At 37.6% G+C, this 22,882-nt stretch overlaps 1 protein-coding gene, 1 long non-coding RNA gene and 1 other non-coding gene across 3 annotated transcripts; 1 reads left to right on the forward strand and 2 right to left on the reverse strand.

The window, feature by feature from the left end:
* Positions 1-5,528: 5,528 nt before the first annotated feature.
* On the reverse strand, positions 5,529-5,602 carry Trnal-caa (transfer RNA leucine (anticodon CAA)). Its single transcript has one exon. It is a non-coding gene; the product is annotated as a tRNA-Leu (tRNA).
* Positions 5,603-13,363: 7,761 nt separating this feature from the next.
* Positions 13,364-15,103, forward strand: LOC126968515 (uncharacterized). The gene is made up of 3 exons (XR_007730221.1): positions 13,364-13,391; positions 13,924-14,033; positions 14,964-15,103. It is a non-coding gene; the product is annotated as an uncharacterized LOC126968515 (long non-coding RNA).
* Positions 15,104-18,481: 3,378 nt separating this feature from the next.
* On the reverse strand, positions 18,482-19,894 carry LOC126968492 (integrator complex subunit 12). The gene is made up of 2 exons (XM_050813568.1): positions 19,115-19,894; positions 18,482-19,044 (listed from the first exon to the last, which is right to left on the reverse strand). Exons 1-2 carry the CDS (start codon positions 19,538-19,540, stop codon positions 18,763-18,765), a joined length of 708 nt encoding a protein of 235 aa, XP_050669525.1. The 5' UTR covers positions 19,541-19,894; the 3' UTR covers positions 18,482-18,762.
* Positions 19,895-22,882: the final 2,988 nt, after the last annotated feature.

The following is a 22,882-nucleotide window of genomic DNA, read 5'->3' on the forward strand; positions in this document are numbered from 1 at the left end:
TCGACTCTCGAGTCTCGACTGGGTCAGCGACTCAGTCAGCGAACGTGAATGAGTATTTCGCTCTTTGTCAGACAACACGTCATCAAAAGGACGTGGAAAAATATTGTGAATGCATTCCATTGCATGTAAACCATCACGCTACCTTTAAGCTTTAAATTCATAATATTATTATTATGAAATCACTAACGACCTGTCTTTGAATTTGACTGGCTTGAATTACAAATATTATTGTAGACTTATTAAGTAGTAAGTTGTCTTTTAGTTTGAACGCCTACCACTAACCCTTTAGAGTACATAAAGTTAATTATTAATAAAATAATATATAAATAAATAAATATATATGTATAAGTACTGTACAAATACCAAAATAACATTTTTTACAATTTTTGTCTGTCTGTCTGTTTGTACCGGCTAATCTTTGAAATGGCTGGACTGATTTTGACGGGACTTTTATTGGCAGGTAGCTTATGTAATAAGGAGTAACTTAGGCTACGTTTATTTTAGATTAATTCTTTTATTTTAGAAAAATAAAGAGTAATGTTGCAATGTCCAAGAAACGGTTTAACTCTAAAAATAATTTATATGGCAAAACAACGTTTGCCGGATCAGCTATTAGTTAATAAATTATTGTATTTGTTGATGTTGGATGCGATTACTAATTATGACAGTAATCACGACCATCATTTTGTATATTAATGCCATTGTAAAATACTCCATTGATTGAAAACAGTGGCCGTTCAGTTTCTTGTAATATTATATTCTTCTCACGATCTCTACTTTTTCCGAACATATACATTCAGTAATTTCAAAGAAATATTTATAGTGACGATTCAAAAGCGCTTAGTTTAAGCCTAATTTAATAAAGTTTATTTGACTTTGACTTTGAATGATACTTGATCCTAGAACCTAGTTTAGACTCAAATGAAAACTAATTAAGTTCTGATAATGTATCTAAGAAAAATTAAGGGGAACCTGAATACTTTAGAGTTCAGACCATTACTCATTTAGTAATACATATGCATTCATTTAGTAATGCAAAAGCACTGTTAAAGCGTCATATAAACGTAAATATTGTGAATTAAAAAGCGAAAATATATTATTGAAACGTGAGATGGGGTAGAACCAGATCCTCCTGGGTGAGAGACAACGGCTTCAGTCATTGTAGATTACGCCACAGATATTAATACTTATAAAATTCCAATTTTAATATGTATTATAATCTATACTTCAATTTAAGTTAATTTACTTGATAATAACATTTTAACTGTTGCCTCTCAACATATTCTTGATAATGTTATGTATGTACATAGGCACCTAAGTGAATTTGCTAGAAACTGTCATAACCATGTCAACACCAGAAACAAACATAACCTTACAATGCCCACTACTCGGCTAAGTCGAGTTAGTAAGTCTTTTGTGGGGCGTTGCATATGCTTCTACAACAACATCCCAGAAAGTGTTCGAAACAAATGTATTACGAAATACAAAAGAATTTAAGAAAAAGAAAAAGGAGACAGTTGGGATCCGGCAAACCACAGGCCTATTGCTATTACCTCCCTGCTCTCCAAAATCATGGAGAGTCACGATTGCCAATTCCGTGGCCATCTGGAGGGCAAAACTAAATTGGCTATAAAGAAGCTGGGCGTCATTAATAGAGCACGGCAATACTTCAAGCCGGCCCACATACTAGCGCTCTACAAGGCGCAGGTCCGGCAACGTATGAAGTATTGCTGTCATCTCTGGTCTGGCGCACCCCAGTATCAGATCGATCTATTTGACCGCGTGCAACGCAGAGCAGCTCGTATTGTCGGGGACCCACTACTCTGTGAACGGCTGGATCACTGGGCGTTGGGTAGGGACGTCTGTGTGTCTTCTAGCGCGTCTATCACGGGGAGTGTTCCGAAGAGCTGTTTCACCTGATTCCTGCCGCCGAATTCCACCTTCACACGACACGCCACAAGTAGGACATCCCCACCGGTACATGTGTGGCGGTCTTCCATGTACTACAAAGTTTTGGAATGAACTTCCTTGTGCGGTGTTTCCGAGACGATACGACATGGGTACCTTAAAAAAAAGCGCGTACAAATTCCTTAAAGGTCGGCAACGCTCCTGTGATGTTGTGGTGTTGCAAGAGAATGAGGGCGGCGGTGATCACATAACACCAGGTGACCCGTACGCTAGTTTATCCCCCTTTTCCATAAAAAAAAAAGTTTACCACAGATTGGGAATGGAGCGATGCAGGCTATTAAATAATAAGTTTTATTGTACGATATTACATTGTAACCATATGTTTAATGAAAAATAAGAAGCCTGCTGAGTTTCTTGCGCCCGTTCTCCTCACGTCTAAGAGATACATTTTCTAATGGGTAGGTTTTAACTTTCAATAAGCGATATCACATGCTATTTTGAATAAAAATATTTGAATTTGAATTAGGTCATTAGAAGTAAACGATGTCTTGATTGACAAATTCAATATTATGCTTTCACAGAATATATCAGTTCACGCGTTGAGCCCTCGCTGAGAATCGATCTGTGTTGCACATTAAAGCCCAGAGTGATATAGGGTTTGACAGAGCTATTCTGTATCTCTTGACTTTCACATTTATAACAATAAGCTATGGCTCTACAAACTCTACATTTTAGAAGAAAAGGTTAATATACCACATTACATTGAAATCATTAAGTTAAATAACATTACATTAAAGTCATTACATACAGATCACAGGAACAGCCGTACTGAGACTTGCCGTGTCAAGGCTTATAGGTAGAGATATACCCCCTTATTCATAATAGTCTGCTAACTTAAAGCATTGCTAATTCGCACTCTGTCTTCTTCTATTGACCTAAGTCAGAATGAGAAAAAACACAGGAGTGTTTTTTCTCATTCATTCAACTTTAAACAGCCGCTAAGGATAGCGGCTGTTTAAAGTTAGCGGACCATTATGAATAAGGGGGATAAAGTTTAAATTGTATGTCTATTTAAAGTTTAAACGTTAGGTGGTAGTAATATTTACACACTTTTAAAAAAATTACCTTGCCCCAAACTAGGAAAACCCTGTAAGGTTCACAACAAAGGTACAAGAATTTAATATATTTACTTAAACATACATAAAAACATATAAACATCCATGACTTGGAAGCAAACACAGCATAACAAACAAAAAGTAAACATATGTCTAGTTATTAAAAAAAAAGAGTAAAATCACTTTCATTTCTACCATACCATAAACCAAAATATTTAAAAGATATTCAAATTGCAACTCATAACTGAATAGTCATTGTAATTTCACAGTGCGACAAGAATAACAGGAAAATATATATGTATACATTTTTCCAATATATATTGTTGACAGTGACATGTGGACAGGGTAAAGGTGTCGATAAAAGGCGATCTCTCCCTGGTGTTAATCCTCGTGGATACCCCGCGGAGTGCCGCTTACGCCTCTCTTTCTCTCCAAGAGAAGGTCGCCTTCGATGATGGCTTAGATGGCACTTGCCTAAAGCCAACCTCAGGCAGTTTTTAGTGAGTAGGCGTGAGTCCCATAAAAAAAAAAGAAATGGCGTCGACAAACTTTCGCTGCAACCATTGACGAGTTACTCTGCCCGATTACTGTTCGAATATCTAATATACGAACAGTAACATTGTGTTATTTGAAATTTATTCTTAAAAGCTTAACAAATTGGTCTATTTGATTCAGAAATTAATTATTAATATATTAGCTTGTTTGTGAATTTTAGCAGGTGGTTTAAAAATATGTAACAAAAAAACCCATTTTGATCTTATTTCCTAGAATATGACATATTATTCAATTGTATTAGAAATAGATCCTACTAATATTATAAATGTGAAAGTTTGTATGTCTGGATGTATGTTTAAACTTCTTTAACGCAAAATCTACTGAATAGATTTTGATGAAACTTTACAATAATATAGCTTACACACCAAAATAACAAATAGGCTATAATTTATAAAACTATAGTGTGAATTATACAAAATATAAAAGAAGTGTGATTGTTACTAATGAATACAACTAGCGCCATCTCTTATCAACTAGCAAGGAAAAGATCAATACAATTTATATGGCAAAACAACGTTTGCCGGGTCAGCTAGTATAGAAATATATTTAACTTAAGGAGTGACAATAACATAGCATATTATTGCAACAACACTTCGTAAACATCATGAATCTACATCAGTTCGTAAAGGGACATGTCAAACATTGGTTGAATAAGTCATATGGCCGACTCCGGTTATAATATCGCCATGAGAATTAAATAATTTTTTACATTTTTTTTTATGGAATAGGAGGACAAACGAGCGTACGGGTCACCTGGTGTTAAGTGATCACCGCCGCCCACATTCCCTTGCCACACCAGAGGAATCACAAGAGCGTTGCCGGCCTTTAAGGATGGTGTACGCGCTTTATTTGAAGGTACCCATGTCGTATCGTCCCGGAAACACCGCACAAGGAAGCTCATTCCACAGCTTTGTAGTACGTGGAAGAAAGCTCCTTGAAAACCACCACTGTGGAGGACCGCCACACATCCAAATGGTGGGGATGATAACCTAACTTATGGCGTGTCGTGCGAAGGTGGAATTCGGCGGCAGGAATCAGGTTGAACAGCTCTTCGGAACACTCCCCGTGATAAATGCGGTAGAAGACACACAATGAAGCGACGTCTCTACGCAAATGACTGAACTCAGTTTTACATCAAAAGCCAGCAAGCCAGGCTTTAGAGGCTTCGTTTATGTATTTCTAGTGAAATGATTTTTGTACTAGAGTATGCTTTAAAGTCATGGCTGTTTCTCTTAATAGAGATTCTTTGCTCTTAATAGTGATTTTCATCATTATTATAACACTAGGAGGAATAAGGGATTGCTTGTAACTAATTCTAGTAGGCTTCATAAGATACATAATAAATAGCTTTAAGGGTAAATGTATACACTTTTATAATAAAGTCCCAGCCACTGTTCAGGCATTATCTATAAATAAATTTGAATGTTTTATTAAAAAACGGCTCTGTCGTAAATCCTATTACTCCACAGCTGAATATCTAAGCGTTCTGGCAGCCTGGGACTAGATTACTAGACAGAACGCCATTTGTTTCTGAAGCGGTAGTAGGTAGTATCTAGTATATTAGAAATGACATAAAAATAATTCTAAAGGAATCTATTTTGAGAACCGATTCTAATGAATGAAACCCACTGAACCTACTATAAAGATAAGAACAAGGGGGTACATCTAACTGTTGCTACTTATTAGAGACTGTCCGTCGACAGATACACCGACGGATAGATAGAATATTCTTAGAAATAGGGATCTCGATGGTGACTATTTCGGTATGAAACGAAAAGATTTATTAGAAGAGTTTTTGGATATAAGAAGAATATTTAAATACCGTACCTTAGACCAGAACCTGCGATTTCGTTTTGTATTCGGAAACGTGAAAATATTCGTGTTCGGAATAATAATTTATTCTGACTATATCTTATAACTTACACAAATAAAACTGAAAGCAAAATTTTATGAACGATGCGGGACTCGAACCCGCGACCTCTCGCGTTTGGTACGAGTGGTCTTTCCAACTGAGCCAACCGTTCGAGTGACGTATCGTTTATAAAATCTTGTGTCCTTTGTTCAACTCTTTAGTTTTATTTGTTTAATTAATCCCAGGGTTATCACTTTAAAAACATAACAAAATCTTATAACTTGTCCATGAGTTGATAGTATTTATTCTCGTCGGTTCTTTACTATTATAGCAAGCATCGTGGATTATTTATATTATAATACTTAAGCGAAAAAAATTATTAATCTTCCTACCCTCAGTATATGATTATGTATCTACCTAGCATAAAGTATTTTAGATTGTGGTCCATTTAAATGTAAACTTTAAAAAAATTATGACTTCTTATCTAATAACAAAATACATTTTAATTGATTTAAAATCGCTCAAATACTTAAAGATCAATTTGTAAATTAAAACTGTATGTTAATGGTAATATTATACAGACGGAACTTGTATCTTTAATTTAATTCTTTAATTATCAAAGAAAGAATCATTGAGAGAAAAATTTAAAGAAATAAACATCTTTACTGTTGCCTCTCAATATATACTTGATAATGTTAAGTATGTACATAGGCACATAAGTGAAATTGCTAGAAACTGTCATAACCATAATGTTAACACCAGGTTTATGTTTATAAACTTATAATGACCACTACTCGGCTAAGTCGAGTTAGTAAGTTTTTTTGTGCGTCGTTGCATATGCTTTTACAACAAGATCCCAGATAATGTTCAAAACAAATGTATTGCGAAATTCAAAATAATTGTTAAAAAATGTTTGTATGGTTGTAAAGGTTACGATAACATAAATGACTTTCTTAATTATACCACAGATTGAGAATCAAGCGACCATTGTACGATTTTACATTGTAACCATATTTTTATATATATATATTTGCCATGTGCTGCCCCGGGGCGTAAAAAGAATAGGGTAGTCTCAGGTCCAAGGGTGTCGTAAGAGGCGACTACGGGCTTTTTCAAAGTGGGAGTCAGCACAATCGGGCCAAACTCGTCCGGGTTACTTACCACACTCGCACAGAATACCGGCGTGAAGTAGCGGCCTAGTGCCGCTATGTTTCGCATAGGTTAGTGTCGAGGACCGGAGGCCATTCCCCCCGTCCCCCCTCCCCAAACAAAATATGAGAGCGGTATTTAAAGAGAAATTACCCCAGGAGGGTACCGGCTCTTGTAGAGCCGCAGAATCCCTCCCCGAGCATTCGCGCTCGGGCTGCCCCTCGTATTCTGGGGAGGGCACAGTACCGCGTATGTCACAGGACAAACAGGGCAGCAACACCACGACACCCCGCTCCACGCTTAATGTGGACTTTTGTAACATCCGGGGAATTCACTCCAACTTAAACGCCGTCCACCACCACCTTGAGACGGCGCAGCCGGCCTTGTGTTTCCTTACGGAGACGCAGATATCTCGACCTAGCGATACGTCATATTTAACGTACCCCGGGTACAAAATTGAGCATAATTTCATGCCTCATGCCGGGGTATGTGTGTACGTTAGGGAGGATATCTGCTGTCGCCGTCTCGGCAATTTTGAGGGTAGGGGCTTGTCTACTCTCTGGCTCCGCGTAGATTTAGAGGACCGCGTCTGCATCTATGCGTGTGTCTACAGGTCCAATAGTGGTAACGCAGAAACGGATCACCTCATGCCGAATGGCTTGGATCACGTACCACAGACTACGCAGGGCGATCTGTGCATAATTTTGCATTGGCGTATGGTCTGTCCCAATTGGTTGAGTCGCCGATGCGGCTCCCGGATGTGGATAGCCACATGCCATCCTAATTAGATCTTCTGCTGACTACACTCCCGATGGTTACCAGGTCTCTGTCGACGCCCCTCTCGGAACGTCCGACCATTGCCTGGTCAGGAGTGTAGTGCCTATCCGACGCCAACGTCGCAGACCACCAGCGACACGCCGCGTTTGGCACTACAAGTCAGCAGATTGGGATAGGATGCGTTCCTTTTTTGCATCCTACCCTTGGGGCAGGGTTTGTTTCCCTTCGGATGATCCTAGTGCCTGCGCCGTTGCAGTAGCCGATGTGATACTGCAGGGCATGGATATTTTTATATCAAGCTCTGTAGTACCGATCGGTGGCAGATCACAGCCCTGTTCGATGCGTCAGTTAAAGCAGCATCTGACTGCAAAAAACAGGCGTATCGAACTTGGGTTGCGGCGCTGGGCTCAAAGGATCCGAATTGCAAAGTTCTGAAGAGGAAATATAACCGTGCCTCCAGATTTTTTAAGCGGCAAATCGCCCGTGCGAAATCGAACCACGTCGTCAAAATTGGCGAGCAGCTTTCCAGTTACCCGACCGGAACACGCAAGTTCTGGTCGTTGTCGAACGCTGCTCTTGGTAACTTCAACCAGCCGTCCATGCCGCCGTTGCACATGAGGAATGACACCCTGGCCCATACGGCAAAAGAGAAAGCCGATCTCCTGTGCACTCTTTTTGCCTCCAACTCGACTCTTGACGACAACGGAAAAACACCGCCGACCATCCCGCGCTGTCAGAGCTCCATGCCTGAAGTACAGTTCCGACAGAAAACTGTTAGGCGAGCTCTGTTTTCGTTGGACGTCAGGAAGTCGAGCGGGCCGGATGGCATTTCTCCAATCGTGCTCAGAACGTGTGCCCCTGAGTTGACACTGGTGCTAACGCGTTTATTCCGGCACTCTTATTCAAAAGGCGTAGTCCCTGATTCATGGAAGTCAGCCCTTGTCCATCCGATCCCAAAAAAAGGAGACAGTTCGGATCCGGCAAACTACAGGCCTATTGCTATTACCTCCCTACTCTCCAAAATCATGGAGAGCATAATTAACCGCCAGCTCTTGGTATACCTTGAGGGTCACCAGTTGATCAACGACCGGCAGTACGGCTTTCGCCATGGTCGGTCGACTGGCGATCTTCTGGTATACCTAACACATAGATGGGCGGCGGCTATTGAAAGCAAGGGGGAAGGCCTGGCAGTTGGTCTGGATATAGCGAAGGCCTTTGATCGTGTATGGCACAAGGCGCTCCTCGCAAAACTTCCATCATTTGGGCTTCCCGAGAGCTTATGCAAGTGGACCTCCAGCTTCCTCACTGGGCGCAGCATACAGGTCGTTATCGACGGTTATTGCTCGAATCCCAAGCCCGTGAACGCTGGAGTGCGCCAAGGCTGTGTGCTATCTCCCACGCTGTTTCTTCTGCATATGAATGATATGTTGGACACCGCCAACATGCATTGCTATGCAGACGACAGCACTGGTGATGCCGTATACACGGGCCATGCAGGTCTCTCTCGGGAAAACGTCGACCAGTGCCGGGAGCAACTTGTGTCGTCTATCGAGTCCTCTCTCGAGAAGGTCGCGGAATGGGGTAAGTTGAACCTTGTCCAATTTAACCCCCAGAAGACCCAAGTTTGCGCGTTTACCACTAAAAAAACCCCATTTGCCGTATCACCGCTCTTCGAGAACACTTCCCTTAAAGCCTCGCCTAGTATCGGAATACTGGGTCTCGAAATCTCGAGCAATTGCCAATTCCGTGGCCATCTGGAGGGCAAAGCCAAACTGGCTTCAAAGAAACTGGGCGTCATAAATAGAGCACGGCAATACTTCAAGCCGGCCCACATCTACAAAGCGCAGGTCCGGCCTCTCATGGAGTATTGCTGTCATCTCTGGTCTGTCGCACCCCAGTATCAGCTCGATCCATTTGACCGCGTGCAACGCAGAGCAGCTCGAATTGTTTGTTGCGCCCCTTCTTCTCAGGTCTGAGGCATACCTTTTGGAATCGGTGGTAGTTTTTGACTTTCAATAAGTGATTTTATATCCTATTTTGAATAAAAATATTTGAATTTAAATTGAATTTGTATGTATGTATTGTTTTTTTGTAGTCAAGAATCTGCTTGACCGATTTTAAAAATTGTTTTGTAACAATTGCTATTTTAAAAAACAAGGCTTCATATTATTTATTACTTATAATATGTACTATGTACTTTCAACTTTAGGTAGTACAAAGTCGGAGCGAGCGAATAGTTTATTATACACAGTTATTTTTAATTACATAATATAAATGTAGAACATAAGTTATTACTGAGCAGAATTATAAGAAACAATATTTAAAAAAATGTCGTTAAAAATATAAATAAATGAATATACCGAATCATTGACAATTTCATTAAATTCACAATTTAATCCAAATAAATAGCTAATATCTCGCCCCGCCACCAATACGATATTATTTTTTTCTTCATAAAGAGGCAACAAAGTGTTAATGTAAATGCAAAAATCATAATTTAAAAAAAAAACAAAGTCTTGCAACTTGGTTCTTCTTCATTATTTATTTAAAACATAAATATTTTCAATATTGATATGGTCACTATAAGATGTTGTTAGGTTATCTAATTATGTAAAAAATTTAAGACGGAAGGACCCTTAAGTAGGGACTAAATAAATTAACAGACTTGGTATTATTAAATTGAAGTCACAGTTTTTTTACGGTAGGAGAACTGACTTGGTTTTTTTAAAGTAATGCTTTTGATGGCATCACATTTCTTATTTATAGATAATCAACTTTATCCTTTCCAGAACTTTGTACTTTTTGAATACCATAGATAGGATTTTCTATTCTTTTCGGGTACTACTTATTGAGCTTCAGCTACAGTTTTTCTCGAAGCCCATCAATGTCTCTATGGGTTTTTCCCGGAGCCTTTGATGTTACAATTCTCTACAATGTATTCACAAATTGAGAATTCCTGCGCCTTAATACTTCCAAAATCGACATTAGTAGTAGTAGAAAGTGTTACCATATATATCTACAAAACGGGACTGAAATTGCGAAATATTTTAGTTTTCCTTGATTTATACACTAATCACTAATTCAATTCTAAATTTGAAGCTTCTATATATTTTAGAAGTGCCTTAGATTTTTGATGATCGGTCAGTCAGTCAGTCAGTCAGTGAGTGAGTAACAAAATTGAGACACTTTGACTAGTTATTATTCTTAATCTACTGATTCAAATTGACTGGAAATATACTGTATTTATGCAATGTCTGATTGCTTACTGAAATGACATTAAAAAAAATATTACAGGCTTTTAATATAATCCACAACGAAGTTATGGAGGGTCGATAATGGCCTTAATTGATTTGAGAAAAGGAAGGTACGGCCGTGCCGCATCTTTTTGATCGACTTGGCGGGGCACTGCCGTGCTCACTGATACAAACCTCACTGTTTATAAGAATAGTTTATCACTAAGACCAAGAAGTCAGAATATACTCTAATCAATAATGATAAAACTTATAATAAACAATTAAGTGTCATCAGTGAACGCATATGTTTATATAGATAAGTGTCATTTAAAGTAATGCACAAAATAATTAGGTACTAGTATTATTAGGTATTACCAGGACCATACTTACGTATTAAAGTATTACGTTCGTTACAATGTACAGGAACTTGAAGAATAACAAAGGCGCATAAAACAGGTTGAACCTAATTGGTAAGGCCGATAGAAATAAATCTGATACTATTTAACGAGGATTTATAACGTATAGTTATGTCAGGTACTGATTTTTATGTAAGTTCTAGAGCTACGATTTGTATCAAATTTTGGTTGGCGTATCAACGTTGGCGTTGGCCAACTCAAAATAATGCACAGATTGCCCTGCGTTGTCTGTGGTACGTGACCCAAGCTATTCGGCATTGTGCCCGTTGAAATCACCCAAGACAACGATTTCAGCGGAGGGGATCTGTGCAAGCACGTCGTCAATTGCCGCTTGAACCCAGCCCATGAGATGATCCGTTTCTGCTTTACCACTGTGGGATCTGTAGACACACGCAGAGATGCGGACGCGGTCCTCAAAATCTACACGGAGCCAGAGAGTAGGCAGGTCGGTACTTTCAAAATTGCCGAGACGGCAACAGCAGATCTCCCTAACGTACACACATACCCCGGCATTAGGCAAAAAATCATGCTCAAATTTGTACCCGGGGCACGTTATCTATTAGTCTTTTCTAAAATGACACATTTATCGATATATATTAAATTGTTATACGTATATTGATAATACGCAGTCAAAATTTTTAAAAGCTTTAGATGTAAGCGACTATCTTGGTCCCTTACTAAATATAGCCCGAACAGCTCTTTTTTTGCCTCGAAACAAAGAAAAAACTTTCTATTGCAAATAACTTTTCTTACTTTCTCTTTTTCTGGGAAAATTATTCACTGCAAATCGTACGGTTTGTTTTAGGGACTCCAAATTATCATGGCGTTTGTGCAAGCCGTACTCTCTAAAACTGACCATATATCATAATCCAGCGGATTAAGATCGGGACTAGACGACGGCCAGTCTTCAGCTCCGATGAAGTCCGAAACGTTCGTTTCCAACCAAGACTGCACAGACCGAGCTTTATGACCCGGCGCCGAGTCTTGCTGGAAGGACCATTATTGGTTATTGAACATGGTGTTGTTAAGGGGCTTCACTACCTTCTCATGAACCATTCATGAGAAGGTAGTGAAGCTACCATTAGCTTAATATACTTGTTTCGATCTTTTGATACCTTTCTCACAAAAGTATGACTCAGTCACTCCTACAAAGCTAGTACCTCACAAGACCATCACTGAGGTCGGATAGTGCCGGCTGTCGACTAAATTGGAAGCCGTGTTAGAGCGTTGAGCATAAATACGGTCATTTTTTTGTTAAAATGTTGCTCAATTATAAAAAAAAAACTCATACGTAAACAAATTTATTCTATGACCTTTTTTTGCGTACCGTCCAGTAAGTAGTTGTTTCGATTTTACCAACCATCCTATTTTAAATTATCAGTTATGAAATGACCAGTATGTCTGTTATAGGCTGCAAGTCCTAAGTCATCTTTTAAAATACGCGACATGGTTCTAGGTGCTATCTTCATCCTTCGAGATTAAATATTTCTTTCGGACAGGATTATTTCAAATTCTTTCCCTTAGGTACTGCTTTAACCACCTTTTTCGTACGAACACTACGTGGACGGCCAGATCTTTTTCTGTCACAAACAGAGGTCTCCTTGTACCTATTCATAGCCCGATACACAACAATTTTACTAATACCAAGCGTATAGAGAGTTTTAAAAATTGCGTTTGTTTCAATACCTACTTTGTGTAATGCAATCAAAGCGATTCGGTTCTTTTTATCACCACCACTCCATTTTAAAATCGCAAAATATTGAACAGTGTGTTGGTGCCAAAATGAGAAAACTCAATGAACAATCACATAAAAATGATTCCAAATTAAATGTAATATTTTGTTTATTTTTAATTGTAGCAGTATTAAGTAGAATCAATATTAGCAGCATTACCTACACAATAATATACCAATTGACATATTGCTTCGTAATTAATCACCGCAGTACTCGATTGAAAAAAACTTAGCAATGGTTATCACCTAACATCAAGTGAACCTTGAGCAAACTGTAAATGGCAGACATTTTAAGCTAGGCGAGCATTCGTAGTTTCGGGAAGAAAATATTATCGAAATCATTTGTGTTAATGATAGATCTGTGTATAAATAAAAGTTTAAGATTGAACCAATTCAATAAAAACAAGATAAAACCAGATTAGATATTAAGCAGCCTGTATAAAAAATTAATTAGAGCCATGACTGGTGTTATGACTTATGAGTTGTGGAATGTAGAGTCACAACGAACACTCAACAGTCACTCTTGAACTATACTGCCGTGCGCTCAACTAGTGTGAATAACCATGTACTACTTAAAAAACTATAATAGTCTGAGTATTATATGTGCTATACTGCTCGCTTCGGAAATATCTTGTTCAGAACTAGCCAATAAAGGTAATGTGTAAAATGTAATAGACATTTTTTCATAAAGTTTATTGTTCGATTATAACTAGCGTTTGTTGTTTTTCTTCACCTTCACTTGTATTCAGGTACTTATGTAATTGTTGAGGCAAATTATAAATTGAAATTATGTTGAAATGCCTTATTTAATAAATAAAAAATAAAAAAGTTTGGTAAGTCTAAAAGTGCAAGCCTTAAGCGCTCACAGTGTTTACCCGGCCATGCGGACTCTATAAATCCACACCATAAGCCACTAAAATCATTCTTTTTAAGTAAAAATAGCAATTAATCGATTTATTTTTTTTTAATAATTTTAATAATCATTTATCTTTCTGGCGATGTGAAAAAGCACATCTGCTTTATATATCATTTATATGCACAAACTGTTATATACGATTTTATGCGACAAAACGTTGATATTTTTATTTACAGGCCCTAGTAGAACATACCTACGCGCTTCAAGCTTAGGGCATGCAATAACATATTAAATTTAATTTTGATCTAGTTTATATTTTTTATGTTTTAGGGATTGAACCGTGTGGTTTGGACCCGAACTACGTAGTTTATTATGAGGATGTTGTGAAAGTTGTGAATGACCCCAACATATTGCTTGTTGATGTCCGCACTGTGGAGGAGGTAAGAAAAACAGGAAAAATTCCATCCAGCATAAATATACCGGGTATGTACTGTATTTTGGAAAACTGTAAGTACGCCAAGCAAAGTTTTAATGCAGGTGGATTTGATCAATACAGAGAATGGATTAAAGTGGATTAAACTGCAAAAATTAAAGAAAATATACAAAAAAGTACATGATATATATATGGTCATGTTAATAACATCGTTCGAATTAATATGACACCGTAAAACATTAACATGTGTGTGTGTTTAATAAACGCGAAATAAAGTTATTGCAGGCTTAACTTATTGTCTATATCTTACCTTTGTCGTGTTTGTCACTACAGAATTGCATGACAGGGAGAAGTAATTTTAAACTTGGAATAACTTTACAGTGCGATTATCAGTAAGACAGAAATAGTGCAAAATTACAAGAATATAAATTCCGCCTGTCTATGATAGGAGTACTTAGACATACTTGTGTTGGACTCATATTAACCCTTCCTTATAAGTTCTCTATACTTGGTAGGTACTCTTTTCTTAGCCCCTTTTCAGGCTACATTCCCGATCTGATCATGAACCACCGCATAAGGCGATCTTGTCCAATACTTGCAATTTATTCTTTAATTTTACGCGGTTAGGCGATTTATTTTTGGAAGAGAGGACAAACGAGCATACGGGTCACCTGATGCTAAGTGATCACCGCCGCCCACATTCTATTGCAGCACCAGAGAAATTATAAGAGCGCGGTGCCCTTTAGAAAACTATACGCGCTTTTTTTGAAGGTACCTATGTCGTAGGTATCTACCTACTTGCATTCATACTTTTTATAATAATATGATAAAAACCACCTCAACATTCCTGTTCAACAATTTGAATTTTAAGTCACATGATATTATTTTATGCTACTACCTACTTTTAAAAAAATAAACTTTATTTTTTCTGTTTCAGTTCAGCAGCTTCGTGAAACATTAGTGAATATGTCCGAAGATGAATTTAAACAGAGATACAATAGAACAAAGCCGACATTTAGCGACAACATTATTGTGTACTGTCAATCGGGAAGACGAGCTACAACAGCTTTCTATCACATGGTTGATCTTGGATTTACAAAGTTAGTACCACTGACGAACTAATAATTCGTTTACCTATTACATTACCTACGTCTGCGTATTCGGAATTGTATAGAATGCCGTGGTACAGTCCAAATTAATAATATTTCATACATTGCCTGAACGAGCCAGGTATCCTACCATTACCATATTAATAATCCAACTGACTGTCTTGTACTCCAAACTGACCTAAATAATTACTATAAGACTAATAAAATAAAAATTAATGTAAGCAAATGCAAGTTTATTACTTTCACCAGAAAGAAAAGCACCATCAACTTCAATTATAATATAGATAGCACGATCATTCAGCAAATTAACCTAATCCATGACCTAGGAGTTTTAATGGACACTAAAATGACATTCAATGAACACCTATCAGAAATAGTCACCAGGTCATACAAAAATTTGGGATTTATTCTGCGCGTCAGTAAACCTTTCTCAGACAAAAAAGTATTAAAATACTATATTATGCTTACGTAAGAAGTATTCTTGAATATTGCAGCAATATATGGAACCCACGATAAATAAAACATGTCCAAGAAATTGAAAACATACAAGCAAAATTTTTAAAACATATCAACTATCGCGCACGACACAATTATGTGGACTACCCCGAATCTTGCAGGTTTCACAATATGATGGCACTTGAGGACAGGCGCAAGGGTCTGGATCTCTCTTTCCTTCATAACATAGTTCATGGTAGGATCGACAGTACAGAGCTAACTGAACTATTCATACAATTACGAGTGCCGTCAGCTCGCACTAGACACACGCCTCTATTCCAAGTCAAGCTGAGTCATACTAATTATTACGAAAATTCGGTAATCTGTCGCACTCTATGCAACTATAATAAGCAATTCAACAGTACTGAACTTTTTAATAACAGTAAAGGCTGCTTTAAAAGGAGTGTTAGTAAAAATCTAAAGGAAGGTTAAATTTAGAGTAATTCACAAACACACACATATACACACACACACGCACTCTCACCAAACCCCACACGCACAAATATCATGTCTTATCATAAATATTGTAAATCCGTTATTAGATGTAAGTCCTACAAAATAGTATTATTATAACCTGCAAATTGCTTAGTTTTTAGACGTAGTAAAATTAAAGATTGAACATAGTTTATACAGCTATAGAAATACGCTTTTTTAAAAAAATTATTAAATTATTAATTATATGTTAATGCATTGTATATTTATTATACTTAAATGACGTAGTATGCAACCAACCAATGAGAATGCGTGAAATATTTTTAAAATTGAATTTGATACTTGATAGTGTTTAGCGGCGTTTGTTAGTGAAGACGTGTTTTATTTAAACTTTTTATTTTTATTTAAAATTTAGTAATTTTTAAATTAAATTTCGCACACTGTTTATCATGGAAGTTGACAGAATGACACTACCACATTGAAAGTGCTTCAATTCGCTTGTGCCTACTCACATTCTAAGCGTTATTATTCTAAGAATATAATGTTGAAAATCCAATTACTTAGATTTTTATTGTTGATAATTTGTTTTTTTTTAACAGTCTAATAAATAGAGATCTACTAACTACCTAATGATATTCTTCTGATAAAATAATTTCTAATATAAACCCAATGTTGTTCCTCATAACTTTCAATTTGTTTTCTATATAAATTGTAGTAAATTACATATTTTCAGGGTGAAAGTGTACTTGGGGAGCTGGAGCGATTGGTCAAGACGACATCATTAATTATCTTGACAGAACACCTCCTATTTTCCCAAAAATCCTTGATTTTGGTTATAATATTAAATGCACTATAAAAATATAAGCATATATAGATATTGAAAGAAAAGTTGTTTTATTTCTTAAAAAAAACCTATGTGTAATAAAAACAAGCAGATGGGGTGATACGTGATGCGGTAATGGAGTGTTGTGCTCTCCTGCCCGCAGCGTCAGCAGTGGTGCCGATTCATTCCAAAGCAAATCCGTTCTCATTTTTAGCGTGTCACATGTATGAAATCAGTTTCAAGACTTTGCTACTTAGTGAAATTTATTATGAAATAAATTCTTTTAGGGTTCCGTATCCCAAAAGGAAAAAAATAATCCTTACATGATCACCTTGTTGTCCGTCCGTCTGCCTATCTGTCAAGACCCTTTATCTCGGAACGAGTTGAGGTATCTTGTTGATATATTATACGAACTATATTATATTGAAAGATATACTCAATTCTAAAGTTTCTAGAAGTTGTGAAAAAATCAAGGTTCTAAGTAAAAAATGATAAGGATGTTTATCCCGCAAAAACGTATACGTCCATATTCAAGGGAATCATAATTTATACGGTATTTTCCGTTGACCGAGATTTATGAAACTTTGCAAGTAATACCGTCTTACACTACAAGTATAGGGGCAAAACTATACAGTCATAAAGTTACCGAAGCAATCCAGAGTGGGCGAGTCTGACTCGCAATAATTGCTCGGTTTTATTTACTTTATAATATATTCTTACCATCTCTGGGCTGTGGAATGGAGGAACAGCAAAGGATGCAGGCAAACAATGAATGTGGCAACGAGGTTCGCCCGCAACCTGAAAAGACTAAACACGGGACAAATTACGTAAAATAGCCACTGTCCCTTAAACAAGCGTGTATCTATCATACATGTAACAGACAGCCCTTTGTACAGAGGATGCATAGAGGCAGATGTAACACCAGGACACACACTCATGAAATGCATGGGTGTGGCCGAGCAACGGGCACAGATCCTCCGATCTCCATCATCACTCCTGAATGCCTGCAGAAATTTTAAGCCTGCTAGACTTCTGGGACAATCTGGGCTGCTTGGATTAAGAAGACAAATGGATATGCACAGTGGCCCAATCAAGAGGCTAAGTGTGTAAAGCGCCCTGCTAAACTAACTAACTAACTATCTCTGTGCTTTAAAAGACTACGTTGAAAATAGTGATCATCCTCAACAAGTCAAGGAGTCAACATCCATTTTGAGCTTAGATTATGAGCAATGCATGCACACTAACACAAAGTGACATAGAAAGTGTGAGTAAAAGACATAGCTTGTCACACACACTAAAGTAATAAACCTGGCCTGTTTTCATTGATTGTCTAGTATAAACATAGTCTATCTGAACACATAAATTATCTAATGCAATTGGGTATTCACTTGGGGCAAACATCATCTGGTGAGCCACTTGTGTGTTTACACCCATAATTCATATAAATAATATGTCTAATGATCTGGTATCACAATATATTTAAGTACATAATGCTCTTTGCTAAGTTTCATTTTTTACTGAATAATTTTAGCTGAGAAAAGACTAAACAACACCCCATGGAACATTATAATATAACAAGTTCATCAAAATAATATGAAAGGACCAAAATCATTGGAAGTTATAATTCACATATGAAACACTATCACAATAAAATTAAACTAATACAAATCAAATAATTCTATTTACTTCAGTAATCCCACAATATTATATTATATCCTAATACTAAGTCTGTTAGGTTCTTGTCTGCAGAATGCAGCATTAGTAACACTCTCACTAGAAAATAGATTATCACTCTTTGTTACACTTACTTATTCAACATCCATGTATTTTTAAATATTTAATTATGATATTTATTAAAGTTAAAATTTTTTTAACTGTCATTTACTCTTCTTTTTCTCATGTTGCTTTGCTGCTTTCTTTTTCATATTTTGTATTCTTTTATCTGCCGATATTATATTTATATTTGGTGTTACTACTTTAGATGGAGGAGATGATGCTATTAAGCTTGTGGTTATCTTAATGGGTGTTGTTGGTTCAGAGATCCTTGTTGGAGACAATGCTTTCAGGTAACTAGTTGTGAAACTTTGTGAGGATAAACATGTAGCACACTGCCATCCTGAACTCATGTCATTGTCACTGATTACAGGCTTATGGCAGTCCTAAAAGAAATACAATTGTTATAGCAATTATATCTTGTTTATGAACACATTGCTTACCAAGTATACTAACCTGATGATACAGGGAATGGCAAGCATCACATTCAACCAGCCTGTTGCCTGCTTGCACTGCTATTTGTCGGCAAACAACACATGTCAAGTCTTCTTGTAAAAAGTCGAAAGCCAGCTCCCCATCCATAACTGATCCATCGTCATTTTCTCGCTCTGGTATCTGTATTTGCTGCGGACTTTGTTGAGGTACTGGTATGGTTTTAGCACTACTTTTGTCACTCTTGTGTTTCGAACGCGATGGTGAAGTCATTTTTTCCTCATTTATGTACTTCTTAGGCAATACATTACCGAGAGTCTTAGAGTTACCATATGTTTGTCGAATCGTATCATCAAGAGTTAATCGCAATTGTTCCGTTGAATCGGGAGCACTTGAGTGCAAATATTTTAGGCACAATTTAATAGACGGATCTAACTCAATGGAAGTCATATCACAAAAGGTATATAAACAATATTGAAGTAAGTAACAATAAAAACAAATTTGGAACAAGAAATGAAGAGACAAATATCAATAACCTACGTTTTCTTCAGCCTACAGTAGCAAATAATAATTAAATAGTTAAAAACAAATTGTTAGGCATGTTACTTTTCCTCTTTTAATGTAAATAAAAATAGCAAAGAATATATTATTTACTCTAGTCTGGTAAATGATAGTTTTTAAGTTTACAAATATTGTTATAACCCGTGCCAATAATGAAACGAATCTAAAATGGCGGTGATACACCGAAATAGGGAGGGCAGATAGGTGATGTTACATGTGCGAATGAGAGCAAATTATTAGTGGCCTGGCCAATGGCCACCATTTGAGATTCGTTTTTTAGTGGCATGAGGTATACGGTCTTTTTTTAATTTCACTCCTTTTTGGAGACTTGGCTCGTACATTCCATGCATACGCCAGCTTTAAGTTTTCTTTCATTCATTCATATAGAAAGTTTTCTTGCATGTTCTACTTCAAAGTGTTTTTATTTATTTTAAGGTAGGGAAACGTATCACATTACAAAAATGTACACCACGAGAATTTAGATATTTGATATTGTTATGATAAATGTAGGTGAATAAATAGATGAAACTATTATTTTCAGATAAAATACGTTATCTACTATACATTACTTACAATTTAATATTATTGCTGTAAATATATTTAGAAAGTATACTTTAAAATATGGAATTCAGGAGGGTTTTTATAGAAGTTGGGAAAGGGATGGATATGAAACAGCTATCTAAAAAGGAAGTCCCGTCAAATTTACGTCAGGAAAAAAAAATAAGTGATCCAGATCCTCAAAGTCATGTCTGCATTCACATTGTCGACTATCTATAATATGAAACCTTGCAAGGTGGGCCCGACAAGTGATGTATCCAAGGCGCATTCTTATCATTATGGTGGTAATGATTTTATCAAGCTTAATGTCAGAGAACCATGACTTGTAAGGAATTATTTATTGAATTTCGCAATAATGTTTGATTAATTGGCTACTTTCTGCCCAGACCTTACCCAAGGAGTCCCTGAGATAAATACCAGGAAGAGCATCTAAATCCTGAGTATATATGTTAAAGGGGAATTTGTAACCAAACACCACAGCTTTATTTGCAAGTGTATCTGCTATTTCGTTGCCTATTATGCAACAGTCGCTAGGTATCCAGACAAAAGTGACTGAAAGACCTTTTGTTGAACACTCGTTAAGTTTACTTCTAATGTCTGCTATAATAGGAAAAAATCATTATGATTTGAAGGGAAATCGTAAAAGAGTCTGTAAAATGCTTCTGGAATCACATAAAATTAAACTATTATAAAGTTTACAAAGTAAAACATATTCTAATGCTTTAGCGATGCCAAGAAATTCTGCGGTAAAAACTGTCGTATTAGATGGGCATTTTTTTTTTTTTTTGTTAATATTATATTGGGCATTATAAACTCCTACTCCTACAAAATCTTCTGGCTTGTGTTTTGACGCATCGGTATAAATCTGATGCCAGCCTGGTGAGTTTTCTTTAACAACAGATTTAAAATAATTATTGGCATTATATTTTTTCAATATTTGTAATCGGTATTTTCTTACAGAGTTTCGCTAGGCTGACATTCAATCATTTTAGTATTTTACAATGTCTGTAATATACATAACGAATTTCGTATGTAAGCTCCGCATCTGTGTTTAAATAATATAAATTATTTCATAAAAAGTAATAAATAATTAACTGTATAAGTAAATATAACTTATCGCATATTGGATGCATCAACCTTTAAGAGCTTGAACTCATTGTTTGTGTAAGGATGCTTCGTGAACATGATGGTCGTGATTACTGTCCTTATTAGTATTTTTTTTATATAAGAGGGGTCTAACGGGCAAGAGGCTCACGGGATGGGGAGAGGTGAGGCAACCACCCATGGACATCCGCAACATCAGGTGCGTCAAGAAATGCGTTGCCGTCCTTTAAGGTGGGAGTATGCTTTTTTCTTGAAAGACCCTAAGTCGTATCTGTTCGGGAAAACCGCAGCCGGTAATTGATTCCATAGTGGCTGTGCGAGGCAAGAAATTTCTAACGAAACGCGCGGTTGTGGAATGCCAGATGTCTACGTTGTGCGGGTGGTACTTTGCCGTCCGTTAGTGTCCGGTGGTGGAATTTGGCCGCTGGAATCAACCCGAACAGCTCCTCTAAGCACTCCCCGTGATTAATGCGGTAGAAGATGCAGAGACAACCCACATCGCTACGCAATGCCAAAGAATCAAGCTGATCGGAGATGGCATCGGGAGCACCCGCCCAGAGGTGAGAACAGTACTCCACGTAAGGCCGAATTTGCGCCTTTTAAAGTTGCAGGCGGTGGGTTTTAGTGAAGTACTATCTCGTCTTACTTACTGAGTAAAGCTTTTTAGAGGCCAGATTGGCCTTCTCTTCCAAGTGACCACGGAACTGAACGTCGCTCGATATATCGACGCCAAGTATGCCAATACAGGCTGTGGCAGTTAAAGGACTGATCTCGAATCGACAAAGGGAGACTTTTTAGTGGTAAACGCAGAAATTGTGTCTTCTTCGGGTTGAATTGGACTAAATTTTGTCGGCCCCATTCCGAGATTTTGCAAAGCATAGTCTCGATTTCAGACACAAGTTTGTTCCGGTTCTCATCAACGCTATCACGGGACATGTCCCGGCTAGTATCAGTCGTAATGAATACTGCTGATTTGCAGCATATCATTCATATGCAGAGGAAAGAGTGTAGGGGATAGCACGCAGCCTTGCGGGACTCAAGCGTTTATGGGTTTTAAGTCGGAGCATGCACCATTGATAACAACCTTGATGCTCCGATCGGCCAAAAAGCTAGCGACACATTTGCACAACTTCTAGGGAAGCCCATTGGATGGCAGTTTCGCTATAAGTGCTTTATGCCACACCCGATCGAAGGCCTTCGCTATGTCCAAACTCACCGCCAACGCCTTTCCCTTCGACTCAACCGCTTGCGCCAATTTATGGGTGAGGTATGCAAGAAGATCAGCTGAACCAGCTGAGCGACCCTGACGGAAACCGTACTGGCAGTCGCTGATCAGCTGGTGCTCCTCTAGGTATCCCAAGAGCTGGTGGTTGATGATCAACTCCATTACTTTGGAGAAAATTGAGGTAATGGCAATGGGGCGGTAGTTGGACGGATCTGAGCGTACACCTTTCTTAGGGATCGGGTGCACTAAAGCTGCCTTCCATAATTTCGGGAATACGCCTGATGAGTAGGAGAGCCGGAAAAGACGGGTAAGGTCCGGCGCTAGTTCCGGAGCACATGTCCGCA

The sequence above is a fragment of the Leptidea sinapis genome, chromosome 15, assembly GCF_905404315.1.
Source record: "Leptidea sinapis chromosome 15, ilLepSina1.1, whole genome shotgun sequence".
Taxonomy (NCBI): domain Eukaryota; kingdom Metazoa; phylum Arthropoda; class Insecta; order Lepidoptera; family Pieridae; genus Leptidea; species Leptidea sinapis.